The sequence below is a fragment of the Streptopelia decaocto genome (genome assembly GCF_964273445.1).
Source record: "Streptopelia decaocto genome assembly, chromosome: 2".
NCBI classification, from domain to species: Eukaryota; Metazoa; Chordata; class Aves; order Columbiformes; family Columbidae; genus Streptopelia; species Streptopelia decaocto.
The window spans coordinates 64,873,383-64,889,889 of record NC_138655.1 but is presented as its reverse complement, the minus strand read 5'-3'; the positions used below and the strand labels follow the sequence as shown (position 1 = coordinate 64,889,889).

Below are 16,507 nucleotides of genomic sequence, written 5' to 3'. Positions count from 1 at the left end.
GAACTAAGAGACATTTTGGAAGGAAAAATGTGGCTGGAACTACTAGAAAGTGGAAAACTGGAAAACAAAGAGGATGAAATAATAAGCATTAATTTTCAATTTAAAAAATAAAAATGGAAAAGCATGTTAGAGCAAACACATTAGGAAAAAAAGGCAGACTGGAATAAATAAAAAGAACATCATAATATGTCAAAAAGTCTTTTGCTATTATGGCAAAGATCTGACTTACAAACTAAGGAAATTAAATGCCTGAAAAAATATATGTGCATATTCTGTTAATGGAATAAAATATAAATTCTGTGGTTATACCAATGTAATTAAGTATTTTCTGATGAAGTAGGATTATCTCTGGCCTGAGTTGATCTGCACTTTTGAAAGGTCTGGCATCAGTGGTCCCATGAGGTGGGTTTTTTTGTGTGTGTGGGTTTGTTTTGTTTTGTTGGGTTTTTTTAATGTTCCAATAAACAAATAGTGAGATCCTTCCTCTTCCTGAATATAGTGAGCAACGAAGCCTTGCAAAGCCAAATAATGAGAATTGCTTGAAGAGAAAAAAATACATATTTTTTCTTCTTATTTCTGTTTACTACCTCTTTCCATTTGGTTTCCATAACTGTGAGTGCTCACCTTGTAGTATGTGAGTAGCACATCCTCTCCATATGCATTTGTATTCCATTTGTTATGTCAAAGCTTTCTGAGTTTGAACTTTTTTTTTTCCTTTTAAACATAGTACAACAGGTTTTTACATAGCACCAAGGACATCTTTTATACCATAGCGTTTTAAACTTACAAGTTAGCTTTTGTTCTTGGTGCATCTTACATGCTTATTTACATGCCCTTTAGCTGATGTTTTGGTTCATAGGATGGTGTAAATCACTTCTCATAATTTATTTCAGTCTTTAGTGAGAAGTATTGGTTGGATGCATGTTTGGGCAATTAGAATCTGAATAGCTCTGCATTCTGAACAAAATAGTTAAGCAGCTTGTGCCCTCGATAGCTCATTTCATCTTCCACAAAACTGGGTAGCAGAAGGAAGAAATTATATTAGAAAGGAATAATTCTGTTTTTCATACATACCAAGAGGGTTCAGGGATGCTTGTGAACTCAATGAAATTTGCTTTTTGGGAGTAAGTTGTCTAGACATGGAACTCATGATCTTTCTGTGGTGTCAGGAGATAAAGAGCATATTTTTGAAAAATCATGAATCTTTCCTCTCCTGAATCGATTATCATAAATGCAAGTCTTCATAGATAATTAAGTCTTTTGGTAGCTGCAGCTCTAATCCTAGGTTATTAGCCCAGGCACTGTTTCCTCTTGCCAATAAACTCTTCTTACCCACTTTTAGTCAACACCTAAAAGGATTATTGTTTTTTCTCCATTTGTTTTGCTCAGACTTGGAATATCTGAGGCTCCTGGGGATATAAGAAATAATTCAGTAAGCGTGTAAGATGCTATAGAACTTTATAAAATACAGTGCACATGGGATACGTACAGTATAGTGCAACATGAGGGTTGTAGTGGTATTACTTAGAAAAACCTACCCAGGTATTGCTCACTAGTGGTGTTGCCAACCCCAAATTTTATGCTGTGCAACCTATGCCAAGAAAAGCCTTAGGTGGAACTGCCATTGTATGTTCTGTACTTTGCAAAAAAATGAACACATGTAGCGATAGCTGTTCAGTTGCTGAAGAGAATTCCTTTACTTGTTCGTGGGTTGCGTGCAGGGAACTAGAAATCTTACTGAGGGAAACTGTTCAGAGGAGTGTTCTTAAGCGCCAGCTGCTAAAATCTGAACAGTACAGAGTTGTTGGCTTGTCTCGTCTCTCTATGGAAGCACGAGACAGAGAAGCAACCCTCTGCAATATTCAGAGAGGAGGAATTACAGGTAAGCAATTAGTTTTTATATTATTGCAACTTAAGGAAGGGTGAAATAAGACATGTGATCCCATTGATTAAAATCTGCATACAAATGTTTGGTGTAAATGTGTGTGTTCTTCATAGGAGAGAAGCGTGTCTACCTGTCACTGCCCAGACCAGGGGTAAGTTACTTTTGGGATTGTTTTATTTACTTTATATCTGCTGTTAACTAATTGACTTCTTTCCATATTGCACATTGATGGGGACATAACAATATCTTGGTAATGTGCATCCTGACTGGACAGCTGACAGAAAATATCAAGCTCTTTCAATTTATTAAGTGAATAACAAACATATGGAAAACTAGGGTAACTAGTTACGTAATATGCTCTAATCACTTTGATTGTACATGAGCTTTAATTCCTGTACATTAACATGACCTTTTTTTACCATGTCCTGGACTGTCATGCTGTATAATAAAAAATGCATTGCTACTATTAAAACAGTAAGAATACATTGCAATATAATTAAAGTACGTCTTCATAATCTGATTTTTTAATGTTATTGCCCGAGTTTACCTACTTGGAACAAATGGACACGTTTGAGCCTATTGTAGGGTCTTAAGTAACTGGTTATTTTTTCCTTCTTTGATCTTCAATGTTTTTAATGCAGAGAAAAAAGCTGCACCAAATGTCCAGGTTTAGTTGTGAGGCAATTAATATCCTTAGCTGATTATAATTAATACTATATTGTTTCTGAGAGCATCTGTACATTAGGAAGCCTCCTAAACCCTGTTGGTATCATGTAAGTGTCATTTGATTCACTTGCTACATGCTGAATGTTCTCATGGGTAGGAAGAAGGGGAAGAATGATCTCAGGAGGCCCAGTGAACTCCAGCATGTGTCTTTCTCTCCTCACTTTTTCCTTAACCTGTAGCACTGAGGAGTCTGGGTATCAAATGATCACGTGTCTCCACGTCTGCTGTTACGCAATTCTGCAACTTCAAACAGTTTATTACTTCTGACCCTTAATGAAGAGGAAAAGAGAAAATGTTATACATTATAAATCAAATCTGCAGATTTAAATGGCTTATAATGTTAGGCTGGGTGAGCATGGGTGAATTTCATGGTTATGGACCTAAATACTGCAGCTGGAAAATAGATCGTTTCAGTAACTTTTGATAGAGTTTTTTCCCTCACTGGTTTGACTAAGCTACATAGCTTCTGGACTTCAGCCAAAATATAAAGATGTTTGAATTCAGATTCCCACTTCCTGATTCATGTGCCTTTTAAAAATGCTTCCATTAAAAACTTTATTCTCAGGATTTAAACAGTTCTGCTTTGTTGTCATTTGAAAGGTTGCTGCCTTCTTTAGAATTCTGCCAGATGCATAGATTTGGGGGAGTTATGATTAATAGACAGTTTGGAAGCAGACAGGAAATACAGATTATGACCATAAGACCATAAGTCTGTCCACAGAGTAATTACTTTGCCGAACTGATGCATTAACCCTTGGTCCTGCCTCTCTTCCCAGTGCTGTGACTTTGGGCACTGCCCCTTCTCTCCCTACTGCCCTCACAGAGCTCTGCTCTGCCAGGCTGATGCCCACGCTGTCCCTGCACAGAAGCCACGCTGTTGTGGCCATCTAATTACATTACATATGTTGTTACATATGTTTAATTGCAACTGTGCTGTTTGCTGGTAATGAGTGCCCTCCCAGCCCATGCCACAGTTGAGGACAGAGCAGTAGTGATGATTCAGATCTGTGCTTAATGCACAGGTACATTTTTCTCTATAGTATCAGATATCAAATCATGTTTTAAAAGCACAGTAACTGCTCTGAGTTTTACCAATTTTCCTATTCAAGTAGTGTGAGTAAACACCAGAGTGGAAAAAACTTGAAATCTGACAACATCCTGTGGTTTCTTCAGTTATTTCTGGTTAGAAAAACTTACCTATGCTAAAGTGCTGGTTTTCTTGAATACCCTTCACTCAGCAGCTTAAGTATTCTTGTAGCCCAAAATTTGTATTTACATACAAATCTAGTTAGGCTTTATGTTCCTTTCTTAGGACTCTGCCTTAAAGCCAGTATTTCTTGAATTGCATCTCTAATATGCATTGTGGTCAAACAAATTACAATTAGGAGTATCAGACTTTTTGCTACATCTTTTAATAAGAGATCAGCATTCTAATATATAGGTAGAATTATGGTGTCCAATCTGGGTAGACCTTCATAAGATTCAGAATATTTAAAAGTTTTGAGATGGGAAAAGAGAGATGGCATGAAAGCTAAATTGAGCAGCAAATTGCAGTAGGAACTTCAATAGCAGCACTTCATTTTTGCTCAGACTCTTGAAGTGAGAGATGGAGACTGTGCCTGGAGGTTATTTCTGCTGCTGTTCACAATGAACAGTGTTTCTTTCCCCTCCATGGGCATTACTGAGCTTAAATTGCCCAAGTACTCCCACTAAAGAATAGCAGCTCATTTCAGATTCTCAGACGGGGATCTCAGTCCTGCACTGTTATTATCATCCAGCCTCCTCCAGTGGCTCCCACCTCTCCAAGTTACGGCACCAACTTTGTACTTCCCATTCCCCTGAGGCCCAGAGCAGTTTGTGAAAGTGGCTGGTGGTTCCCCAGTCTGTTGGGTTTTGCTGCTGTTGCACAGTGACAGCTCCAGCACATGAAGTTAAAGGCAGGAACTGCTGCTGTCTGCATGCAAATTGATTTGAAACAAATCACGTGTTACTCTGTGTGTTGTGCAGCTGGCAAGCTGTGCCTTACCAGGTACTGCACTCGCATCGGTACCACTAATTATTACAGAATCACAGAATGGTTGGGGTTGGAAGGGACCTCTGGAGATCATCTAGTCCAACCCACCTGCTAAAAGCAGGCTCACCCAGAGCAGATCACACAGGAATTATTGTTTAATCTGAGCCGAGATTTGACTTGCCACCAGACTGGTATTTTGGATAGGTCATGAGGGTGTAAGAAGAAAATGCAGTATTTGTTGCCAGCTTCTTCAGCAAAATTAGACAGAATAATCTGCTACATCATCACACCAGCATTTACGTGGGTTATACCCGAGATCAATTTGCTGCTAGCTAAATCAACTTCCAAGTGCCTCTTGCATCAGCATTAACTTTGATGGAAAAGTCAGTGCAGTAGGAATTGACTAAGATGGTTTATTTAGTCATAAGCATTATTGAGGATTTAGAGGGTAAGGGGAAGAGATGGTACTGCATGGGGAGGTGGAGTCTGAGAACTGTGGAAGGTTTTTTCCATGAAACTTCAGCGTGTCTGTAGGTACAGACCCTCTTGGCATGTGCCATTGCAGGACAGGCAGCTCAGAACAGATTCTCAGCTTCTACTGAGAAGTTTATCTGAACCACTGGAATTCTCCTGCAAAGTCTACGTCTGAGTATACAGCCACCACTTATGATTTGTTAGTAAAATTATTGCCAATTCCTTTTATTTAAAAAATATTATTTTTTGTTTGAAACAGAAGCATAATGCAAATCTGAAAGCATTAAAGCCGGTCAAACTAGACACTGAGGTAAGACGTCATAATTTTAGTAGTTTTTTTTATTCTTCTTTTATCTCTTGTCTGAATAATGTATTTTCAAGTGCCATAAATATGGTTACCATTTAAAGGAACAGGCAAAAATTGCAAAACTTGGATTAGAATTGCATCTCCTCACATCTGATGTGGATTCTGAGACAGAGAAATGGGAGGATCAAGAGAATGAGATCGTGCAACATGGACAAGGCATGTCAAGTATGGCCTACTCCATGTATTTATTTACCAGGTAATTACACTGTAGCAGCATGTTTAGGTGGGGAGAAGAGCACTAACAGTGTTTGTAAGAAATAAGACTATTTAATTTGCAGAGTATAATGATTGGGACACATTCAGAAAGGAACTTTAATTTCTATCGTTACACTTTATAAAATGTATTAAATTTCTAAACTGTTTAGTAATAAAATTAGGGGGTTTTAAGTGCTAAACATATGTTTTGTTGCAGAACAGCTATTTAAATATCTCTGGAGTACAGAAAACATTTTAAGTGTGTTCATAAATACTTTAAGGGAATTAAAGCACAGGTATAAAACTGTGGATTAGAATTGCTGATATTTGCTGTACTCTTGGGTGTTTTTCTGAAACTTGCCAGTGTAATGTCAGCTCTCTTATTTGAATAATTTAGGGGATTTTGTATAGGAGTTGAGATTTTTCTTCCCTGGTACTCGAATAATAGTCAGAATGCCAGAGACACTGATTTCTGTCCTGGCTCAGCTGATGAGAACTGAACCATTCCTGATTTCTCAGTACTGCCCTAGCCACTGAGGTGTTTATATAATATTCCGAAATGTAGTTCCTGTAGTAAATTATTGTTGTTCATAGTATCTTCTAAAAGAGTGATATTTTACAGTTCAGTGGTGTGAATGGGGGTGAGAGAAAGAGAGGTACTGGAAGTAGTGCAAGCAGCAGGCAAAATAATCTGTAGTCTATACATGGCATACACTCTGTTTTCATTATTCCCCACAGAGGAGAAGGACTTCTGAAAACTACTCAAGATTTATTTCATCAAGCAGAGGTAACACATTTTGAACAAAATAGGAATTCTGAGTGAAGAACAAATTGGAACTAAACTCTCTGATTCCCTACACATAAGTACAGTGTACCATGAGCTGACTGGCAGCTGTAGTTTTGAAGCAGCCTAACTCTGATATTTACTTCCTGAAAAATAACATTTCAGTGTTCTAGCAGTAGCTGGGAATGGCAAAGTCGCGTTATGGCAACTACAGTGGACTTCAGTGCATTAGTAGTATTCCTTGTGTCACTTAGTCCGTGAGAGTGTTAATGGAGACTCCATCCTAGTCTGAGCTGCTGTATTTTCATGGGAAAGAAAGAAGATGTAAGAATTTGAATAATACAAACAAAAGATAAGAGGCCAAATGAAGGAATGTGGGGTGATATTTCCCAGACAGATGCCTGTGGTCAACAGGAGACCGGTTATCTTTGTCAGGACAATAAACAAATGTGGCAGGTGTCATCTACCCACAAAACTCCTGTGAGCTGCTACAGTGCAAAAACTAATTAGAAGTCATTTTTTTAACATGTAAACGGAAAGCCTTTAAAGTTGGCTTAGCTGGGAGAAAGACAATTCATAGCGTTGTTTCAGAAGTCACTGCAAACTGCTGACTTTTTAATTATAAATGTATACGACTATCACAAGTATTTCATGCCACCTTTTTATTTCATAGCACACTATTTATTAAAACAACAAGGAAAAAGAGCCTTATCTTCCATTGTAGTTCATTTTCTTACATGCTTTCTCCCCCTTCCAGATTTTTGCTACAGAGGGCACAAAGCTTGCTGCAGCTCTTCAGGCCTTTTCTGACCAGGTGATGTACAACCTCTAAAACAGTTCAAAGGCTGGTTTTGTTATCTCCTCCATTGACTTAATATTGGAGTCTTAACACAGAGTGGTTTTGTCTTCTTGAAACACGTTTCAGGTGCACAATGATGACAAACCTTTGCTTCTGTTGGAGGCTGAAAAGCTGATGGCTATGTGCAAGCAGCTCCAGATAACAGCTAAAGCTTCTGTTCAGGGTAAAAGTGCTACATTTACAAAGGTAAGGTAGAAAATCTATGTATTCCTGAAAAGAAGACCTAACTTGTTTTGAAATATAGTAACTTACTAATTTATGCTCCTGGTAAAATATGAAACAGATCATGACAGCTGAACTTCTTGGATTGACAGAGGACCATAAAAATCAATAAGTTCAAACTTTTATGCTGTTGTGCAAACATTTTTTTGCTATCCAATATGTCATTGTTGCTGTTCCTTATGTAGAAGAGGAATTTACTTCAACTTGAAGTTCTATTCGGCACGTAACATGTTTTGAGAAGCTGATGTGCAAAGTGTAGAGGAAGAACAGTAAGAGCTGTTCCTCTTGCTGAAAAGGTTTTGTCTATTGGGACATCCCTGGTAGCTGTAATCCAAGCCATTTACCACATTCTCTTGTCTCAGGATCTTCATTCAGAGAAATATGAACTGTAATTAATTGTACCTCATTGAGAAAGGACCTCAGTGATCAAAATACTAATGAAGTTAATTTGTATTTCCACCACTGTAATAGTTATTGTTATTCTTTTCCTATTCGTGCTTAACATAAACATAACAAGTTCCAAACCCCAAAGACTCCATTACTGAAACACGTGCTTGCTTCTCAGTGGGTAGAGAGTCTGTGTCAGACTGCCCAGAGTTTATTCTGATGTTGTCCATATTTGTTAAATATCCACAGAGCTCCCATAAAGGTTTTGGCATTGTTACCACAATACATAGATCTGCAAACCTTATTGAGGAATAATAAGTATCCCTGATGAGCTATATGATGAATGTCAGCAAGACCATTTCTGTGCACCTGGATGTTTGCTTCCAATGAGCTACAGAAAAGATATTTCAGTTTTACATCAGAGACTGAAACTGGATGGAGCATCCAAGCCACTCCAAACCAAACTGAGCACCTCAGGGCTACTGCTGGGTTTGTTTTGACACTCTCCAGCTAAACTAAATGGGAATACTAAATGTTTATACAGGGTGATGTATCACTACATTGTGGTAACAGACTGTTGAGGGTTCTTCAGGACCCAGGCTTGTGACCTGTGCTGAGTGTTACACTTGACACATAAACTCAAATGCTTTTAAGATGTAGGTAACTTTAGTGTAACTCATATTGAGGTAAAGCTTACAGAATGCATGGCTTTTGAAATCATGCTGACAGGACATAAAACAAAAAGAAAACCCTGAAGAATCATACTCGGTAAGAGCTCCTTCCCAAGACACTTCTATTACCTTTTAATATTATATTAGTATCAGCTCCTTCTCCTGGCATGTGTGTCATTCCCTTCTAACTCAAGTCTTGGGTAACAGAAGTGATGCTGCTGCTGTTCACATAGTATATAGAGAAATTCAAAAAAGCTAAGCAAAAATGTTTTGATTAGAAGGGATTTATGAAGGAAGAATATTACATATTCAAGCTTGAAACTGATACTCATCTCATGAATTAAGCAATTTCCTAATAAAAGTAATTAGTGGTCTTACTCTAATTGTCTTGTTTAGGTTGATGCATGCATTCTGAAAACGAGGAATGTGATGACTCTGTTATGCCAACTTCTTCCACTTTGCTGTAAATTACTGAGAAAGGTGAGCACTTGGTTCATCTGCAGTATTTTAAAGGCTTTTTTGGGGGTTTGTGTTTGTTTTCAAGAAATCTTTGGTTTTTTTCTATACAGAATAAAGCAGGAAATGGCTGCATTAAACCTGCTCCCCCGTGGAGAGAAGACAGAATACGAACTGGTACAAATGCACATGCTGCAGAAAGGAGAACTGAGACATTTGGCATCAAGTCTTTAGAACACCATGTAACAAACATGACGTTTTTAGAGAGCAAGTAATTACAGCACTTAGAAACACAGGAACTCCCATTTGAAAATAACACTTGGTGAATTCTCAGTATTGCTTTCATTTGTGGAAAGTCAAACCAGGTTAATTTGAATTAAAACTGTTGACCTTTGTCGCATCTAATAGATGTCCCATTACTTAGCAATTACAACACCAACTAGTCTAATCGTGATGTATTTTTATAATGTGAATGCCTTTCCTATGCTCACTATTGATACTGGTTTTTGTAATTAATGCTTATGAATGTCTTAATAGATGTTTCAACCCAAAGATGCTGCTAATAGACATTTTATATAAAGGACCTTGTGCTGCGTATGCTATTTGTAACACTACTGTTGAAGTCTGTAAACTCATCTCTGGCCTATTTCAGTCTATGTATTCGATAAAGCAGAATCAGGAATAGAGTCTGAAAGGCTGTGGCCAAAAGCACTGAAATGTTCTCTTAGTTACGAGTTGTACCTGCAGTGAAGTAGTTCTAGGGGAAAAGCAACTCTTTCAGCAGCTGCACCACTGAATTTTAATCTTGTTAAGATTATTCCTATTTCCAAAAGTGTATTTCTAAGGGATTAATACTCTTGACTCAAAACCTTTTTTTTTTATTATCTTTATTTGTAGATGGCAGCTGTTGCTTCCTTTTTTATTAAAACTTACAGAGCAGAATTTAATTGCATGTAGAACCACTGAAGTATTATATAGTCTTTACGTTATACCATTTAAAATGTAGGAAAATAGATACCAGTTGTGACAAACTTCTGTACAAAGGGCATTACTTAACTTCAGGATGCTATGAAAATATAACCTGGTGTGAAATACATATTTTCAAGTTTATCTGCTCTTTGTATATAGGCTTGTTTCATTTTTATCTTTGTGAAACTCCATATTGTATTACTTTAGCTAAAGTAAGTGATAGCTAAGTCATACGATTTTTCTGTATGTGTTTTGCTTGCACTAAGCAGAAGCAAAGCTGCCTGTGGAACACAAATACTCTCCATGTCATTCTGCACTTATTTAAAAACTTCCAGTGCTAGAATTGATAGAAAAGAGAAGGCAAATTTTAATATGCAAACTATTTGAACTGGTTTATTCTTGTATGAAACAACTGTTTAAGTTCCTCTTTTAAAAACAGGCGCTAGGCCTTTCAATACCATGAAAGTTACAGTGTACAAAAGAAGTAGCTTATTTAGTATCAAATACAGATATACCTGGATAATTAATTTCATGAAGAAGAATTAAGACGTTTCAACAAAAATTCCTCGTATTCCTTCTGCGTGAGAAGTCCTTGAGTTACACTCTTGCTTTCTTCAAATTTGGGTAGAACCACTGCGATGTATCCCTCGGTTGATGGCTTAAAACCAAGACTGAAGTTAGTAGTGAAATAAAAGTTAGCAAATAAAAAGTAAGAAAGTTTCTCACCTTTTCTTGCAAAATAGATGGATTGCTAAGAATGTTTTCATTCACTTCTATCAGTCGCCCTCGTATACAACTGCAAAAGTGTTAAGTTTCAGTAAAAGGGCTGCTATGTCAAGGTAAGAAGGAAAAGGGAAAAACTTTACCTATAAATGGTATATTCCTCTCCATCTGATGAAGATACCCTGCACAGAGGGGCAAGTTCTGTTAAAAATTGAGCTCCCTGCATTTGAAAAAGAAAATATACATACACATTTTGAATTACACAGGGCTTTTAAAAGTATTACCATCAGCAACACAAGAAGTTGGTAAGCTTCAGAGCAAAGCCAGGAAGTGTGATAGGAACAGGTCATTGCAAGTTACGTAGCTGTGCTTCCCTATAGAAGGTAATACAACAACTAAGTTCTGTACACAAATAACTTAGAAATTTAGTTGTAATTACATTTCTTGTACTTTAATCAGATTACAATCAACGCAGAGAAGAGAAGAGAAAACCAGCACAGTTGACTTTCATAGCACCAGGTTAAACTACACGTTTGAAAACCCCCCATGAAACACACTGCACTAGCCCATCTGTTATCCAGGTCTGTTTGACAAAAACAGCAGTCTCCGAATCCTTGGCATTTTGGTGGAAACAAACTTTATTTATAAAGGCATGTTTAAGTCTCTCTATATGCAATGAAAAAATGGGTAAAAGCAACTGTTAGCCTTGGTTTGAGCAACACTGGGAACAACCAGTGCTGCAGGAGCACCACAAGAGCCTGACTGGGACAGTCAGACAGGCACCTCTTGAGAAAAGCCTAAATTCAACTGGGGAGGGGCTGCTTTAAAATAAAATGCAAAGGTAAATCAGTAAGTTTCTGTCCTAGAAAGGACAGAAAGTCTTAGGCACTGTGAGGGAGGAAAATGAAAACTAAGCAAATCAGAAAGCCATACCCTTTTTGACTTCCCAGAGACTTTATTCTGGAGTCTGCTACAGTTGGCGCTGATTTGGTAATTTATGCTTGTAATTTTTTTTCCATTTTGAAGAAGAGGATGGGCTTCTGCCAACGTGATGACACAGATTCTGCAACAAGATACATAATTACTATGCTGTAGTGGTTCTTATGTGCTCTCAGTCAGCTTTAAAACGTCCTCTGCCTGTACTGGTAGGATTTAAAACTGACTACTTGGCTTGGGCTCCTAGTCTAAAATGCTAGCAAGACTTGCAGTGTAGCAAAAGCTGTTCTTTACTCTCATTCTGTAGGCACAGACTTCTTCAGTCTAAAGCTCAGCAGCAAAGTCAAGGTGATCATTCAACACGGTCACGGGATGGGCATCTCTCAGGCCCAGGGAGGAAGGAAGGACAGACAGGTCTGGGTGACAGCAATGGGGCTGAGTATGGTTACCTGGAACACAATTTGCCTGAGCTAATGAAGAAGAACAGAGGATAACTGTTGGCTGTTGATCAGAGCCAAACTGTAATTTCCCGCTTACAAAAATGTCAGATACTGGATCAAATTGGACGTGCTTTCTTCAGGGCACCTTAATTGACATCTGCGGTACCAGACAGAATGAAAATTGCATTTTGACCTAAAGCAATCCCCAAAAAAGGTGCTTTGACATACTAGGCTGGACCATCAAAAGCAGTACGCGTCTTAGTTAAGCAGAACCACAGCTTTTAAATAAGCTAGAGCTCTTGTATCTATTTTATGCTATGTGAGTATACTTGGTTCACTAGTTTTCTGATAGCTGAAGTAGATATTCACTTAACAAAGCAAAGCATGAGATGCTTTTGTAGGAAAATGTAACACAAGGCAACATTTCTCAGAAGGGCTAAGGACCTGTAGTGGTGATTAGTTACAGCAGATTAATTCCTCGGTGTTCTGGGCTTCAGTTACCCTCCTGCTTGCATTCTATATTTTTCTAAAGGGTATTTATTTCTTGTCACAAAACTGGAGGCTAGGCCTACCTTCATGCCTGGGTTAGAACCATGCTTAATGCACAAGCATGGAGAGCTCAGAACTTGCCAATAACTGAGCCGAGATGAAGCTATTCTGTTTAAGAAGGGTTTAAAAACAGAATTAACAGTAACCACTGCACAGAACCAGAGCTTTCCCTGCGGATGCTGCATCTGTCTCCTTCCACTGTCCCATCTCTTGGCAAGTTCTTGCTGCGCAGCTCCCGCAAGAGGGAGCTGGATCCTGAGGAATGCATCCAGCACGCCCAGCAGCTCAAAGGGACCAGAAAAGCCACCTCTTCCTGACCCCAGCCTCTTTCTAAGGGGAAGGTGACAAATTATGTATTTCAGCTGCCATAGAGCCGAGACCCGGCAAACCGAAAAAACAACAGAGAATTTTATACTGCTTCAAAATACCAAACTGAGCCACAGCCCTATACATAACAATGGTAAAATAATACATAGAGCATTTGGCTAAACTGCTGTGGAAGCCAAGGGCCTTAATATTTCAGAATTCTAAACATAAAAATAATCTTCATAGACATCTAAACAAGTGTTTATATTTTTATTTCCTTTGCTCCTTATCAACAGGATTTAAACTGTTGTCAACAGAAAGCTGTTTATGTTGGACAACTGAGACCAATAGCTACATATTTAGTATTTAGCCCAAATATGAGGTGTCCTTTCTTGCTGTCACACTTGTTATTCCCAGGTACTCGGCTTTCTGTTCCCAAAGAATGAGAAAGTGAATTGCACGGAGCTGCTGCAGCTCTGAAGGCTGCAGCCAGGTGATGGCTCTGCCCTCTGCCAAACACACTCTTCCCATCACTCCAAACTCTGAATTCTGAACCAGAGCAGGAACCCCCCGGGAACAGTGAATGCCTCATCCTCCCTCAACACGAGCAATCGGCACTGCTGATTTCTGTGCAGAGGGTAGTTCTGTTCTTGCCTCAGGGACTAAACACCTCAAAAAGGCTCATGATGCCACAAGTCACCCTGCACCCAGAGCAGGCTGTAGCAGTGGGGCAGGTGTGTTGTTATAGTCCAGGGCTGATTTATTCCAAATCACTGGATATCCAGCTACATCCAAGTTGAAACAGTGTATGACGTTTTATTTCCTATGTTGCATTCACTGTCTGTAGTACAGAAAAGGACAATTGAAAGCAATTAAGTTGTACATAGAAAAAGCCAAATGTTTGTTCAAATTGAGCCAATTAACTTCATAGAAACCAAGTTAAACACACTACTTCTCAATGCCATTACAGAAAAGCTTTTCTGCTACCGAAGATGATGTAAAGGAGCTAATGTAAGGAGGTTATAGCATGGAGGGTGTTGGTCTCTTCTCCCAAGTAGCAAGTGATAGGACAACAGGAAATGGCCTCAAGTTGCGCCAGGGGAGGTTCAAATTTGATATTAGGAAACACTTTTTCACAGAAAGGGTTGTCAGACATAGGAACAGGCTGCCCAGGGAAGTGGTGGAGTCACCATCCCTGGAGGGGTTTAAAAGGCGTTTAGATGAGGTTCTCAGGGACATGGTTTAGTGCTAGACTTCGGTTATGGTTGGACTCGATGATCCTGAGGGTCTCTTCCAACCAAAATTATTCTATGACTCTAAAGGGCCCTTTCAGCAGGAGAAGATGCAGGGATGCGGGGGGGGGGGATGGGGAGGGGAGGGGAAGAGTTCAAGCTCCACTGTTCTTACTGGAGTAGTAATTAAAGGGACTCTTAAAACCACGTTGTAGGGTTTTAAAAGCAGTATTTCTTAATCACCACCCGGGCTGAACTGGAGGTGTCCCTCCATAGGTATGCCACCGACCAGTTAGTCATACATGGCTTATATTGACAGAAATATTACATATTCATTACAGTTCTTGACAACCACACCTATTCTACCACAAGTGACCTGTTTAAACAATACTAAGTAACATTTGCATGTTTCTCAGTTACTTCTCAGTTACCAGTTTTAAAGGAATGTCATAAAGCCACGTCAATTTTAAGAATAGGGTATGATTACTAAGTACAAAGATTCTCTGGTTACAAGGTCTGCTTATACAAAGATTCTATTGTTGTGAGGTTGGTTAATCTTTAAAGGTTGCTACCTTAATGTTCTCATAAACCATGAGTTCTATAATTCCTTAAAAATACAGTCTAATAATTAGCAATACAGGTACCACCGTGTCCTGCCCGAACGCAGCGGCGGCTCCTTCAGGAAGCAAACCGGAGGCTTCCCAAGGGTCAGACCCCGGCGGCTCTGGGCTGACCGCCGGTACCTGATGTCGGGAGAGAGCGGAGGCCGTCCCCGGAGCCCCCAAACCCCCACAGCCCCACACTCGCCTGTTGGAGTGCTGCAGCACGCAGAAGTCCTCGCACGGCCGCCCCTTCACGTCTGCAACAGGGCACAAACACCAGTGACCGACCCGCTGCGGCCACCGCCACCACCACCCCTGCCCCAGCCCCGGCCCGCCTGGCGGTACCTGGCTTGTACCAGCGCGTAAAGTACCGCTCCGCACCGCCCGGCCCCGCCGCCGCCGCCATGCCGCCCGCCCCGCCTCAGCCGCCCGGCGCGCCGCGATGACGGGCGGGCTCGGAGCCGCGGGGCGGTGGTTCCGGCAGAGGCAGCGCGGCCTGCCCCGCCCGGGCCGGGCCCCGGGGCTCCTCAACCACCGTGCCACCGCGCTGCCCGGGCCGAGCCCCTTGTCCCACCCGCCTTCCGGGCCCCGGTGCCGCCGCCCCGCGGGAGGGAGGAGGCGGCCGGAAGGCGGGAGCGGTTTCTAGGACAAAATCCTTTCCTCACCCCGACCCGAGTGCGTGGAGAAGCAATTCTAACACGACCCAGTCGTTTTCACTAACTGTAAGGAAACATAATTTTACATATTCGATTGTTATTTTTTTTCCTGAGAAGGTAAATTAAATCCTGTAACGGCCATAACCACATCTGTGAGGAAAACGCTCAAAACCCAGCATTTGTTTCAGTGGTTTATTTTCTCCAGCACACAGCAAGAGGCCTAAGAGCTGTCAGCGATCATTATATGCACCAAAAAAAAAAAAAAAAATAAAACACACATTTCATCAAAATGTATTTTTGTTTCTTGCTCGTAGCAAACAGCATGACCCATTTTTTCCACAGAAACTTTAATTATGTTGGTATCTCGGTTCAGGCAGCAGGAGAAGCCATGCGAATTACATTTTAGCCTTGATTGTATTTTAAATAAACATCACTCAGCTGGGTTCCCACAACAAATTTGGCGTCACTCGAAAGAGTACCTGAACCCCACAGCCTGGGCAGGTGAGTTCGACTCTTACTGCACATTAGTAACTTCACACACCACCTTTTTCTGTTCAAAATACAGGTCGAAAACATTAGAATAACACGTTACAAAGAAAATAACTTCGAGTCCAGCATTGTCTGCCTATTCGGTTCACCTCTAGCACAGGCAGGGCACGGCAGCTGTAACAGCATATAAAATTAAGGTCTGTGCCATAATTAAGGTACAGATGGATACACAAACCAAACATTCTTCAGTGTCTCAGCTGGAACAGGCAGGCACGTCACGAACTGCTGCAGAAAAATATATGCATAAAAATAAAGGGCTGCTCAGAGGCTCTGCCCCATCAGTTTGCCAACCCATGAGTATTTCTGATTCAAGTACATTGCAACAAATGCAGATTCTACTTTATAAGGCTGACAAAGATAACAAACAAACAAACAGTTGTCATCATGCTGGCACAAACCTACAGCAGGTTTCAGCCTATAGTCTGCTCAATTACTAGTTTGGACAGCTGTCCATCATGGACATCTTTCCATCAAACACTAAAGAACACTGAATGGGTGGGACACG

General features: G+C 40.2%; 2 protein-coding genes across 3 annotated transcripts in view; one reads left to right on the top strand and one right to left on the bottom strand.

Annotated features, from left to right (window-relative positions):
• CTNNAL1 (catenin alpha like 1) overlaps positions 1–9,326 on the top strand; it is a 57,067-nt gene extending 47,741 nt beyond the window's left edge. The window contains exons 12-19 of the mRNA XM_082046386.1: positions 1,999–2,036; positions 5,359–5,409; positions 5,508–5,662; positions 6,400–6,448; positions 7,203–7,259; positions 7,371–7,490; positions 8,981–9,064; positions 9,154–9,326. Coding sequence (XP_081902512.1) covers positions 1,999–2,036; positions 5,359–5,409; positions 5,508–5,662; positions 6,400–6,448; positions 7,203–7,259; positions 7,371–7,490; positions 8,981–9,064; positions 9,154–9,315 — 716 coding nt within the window. The 3' untranslated portion in view covers positions 9,316–9,326. The remainder of the gene's footprint in view (positions 1–1,998; positions 2,037–5,358; positions 5,410–5,507; positions 5,663–6,399; positions 6,449–7,202; positions 7,260–7,370; positions 7,491–8,980; positions 9,065–9,153) is intronic.
• Positions 9,327–9,344: 18 nt separating this feature from the next.
• On the bottom strand, positions 9,345–15,365 carry ABITRAM (actin binding transcription modulator). 2 transcript variants are annotated; one of them, XM_082046387.1, is made up of 6 exons: positions 15,143–15,365; positions 15,003–15,054; positions 11,666–11,795; positions 10,876–10,952; positions 10,736–10,805; positions 9,349–10,667 (listed from the first exon to the last, which is right to left on the bottom strand). In XM_082046387.1, exons 1-6 carry the CDS (start codon positions 15,201–15,203, stop codon positions 10,539–10,541), a joined length of 519 nt encoding a protein of 172 aa, XP_081902513.1. In that variant the 5' UTR covers positions 15,204–15,365; the 3' UTR covers positions 9,349–10,538. The 2 variants fall into 2 exon arrangements, with proteins under 2 accessions (XP_081902514.1, XP_081902513.1); XM_082046388.1 differs by lacking the exon at positions 10,736–10,805 and having other exon boundaries at positions 9,345–10,680.
• Between the last annotated feature and the right edge of the window lie 1,142 nt (positions 15,366–16,507).

Excerpts from the sequence above, each read along its gene's own strand:
- ABITRAM (XM_082046387.1), bottom strand. The coding sequence starts at position 15,203 with ATGGCGGCGGCGGCGGGGCCGGGCGGTGCGGAGCGGTACTTTACGCGC. Across the intron at positions 15,055-15,142 it reads TACGCGCTGGTACAAGCCAG|ACGTGAAGGGGCGGCCGTGC; the intron begins GTACCGCCAGGC and ends GCCCTGTTGCAG. Across the intron at positions 10,953-11,665 it reads TCTCTGGGAAGTCAAAAAGG|GGAGCTCAATTTTTAACAGA; the intron begins GTATGGCTTTCT and ends TTTCAAATGCAG.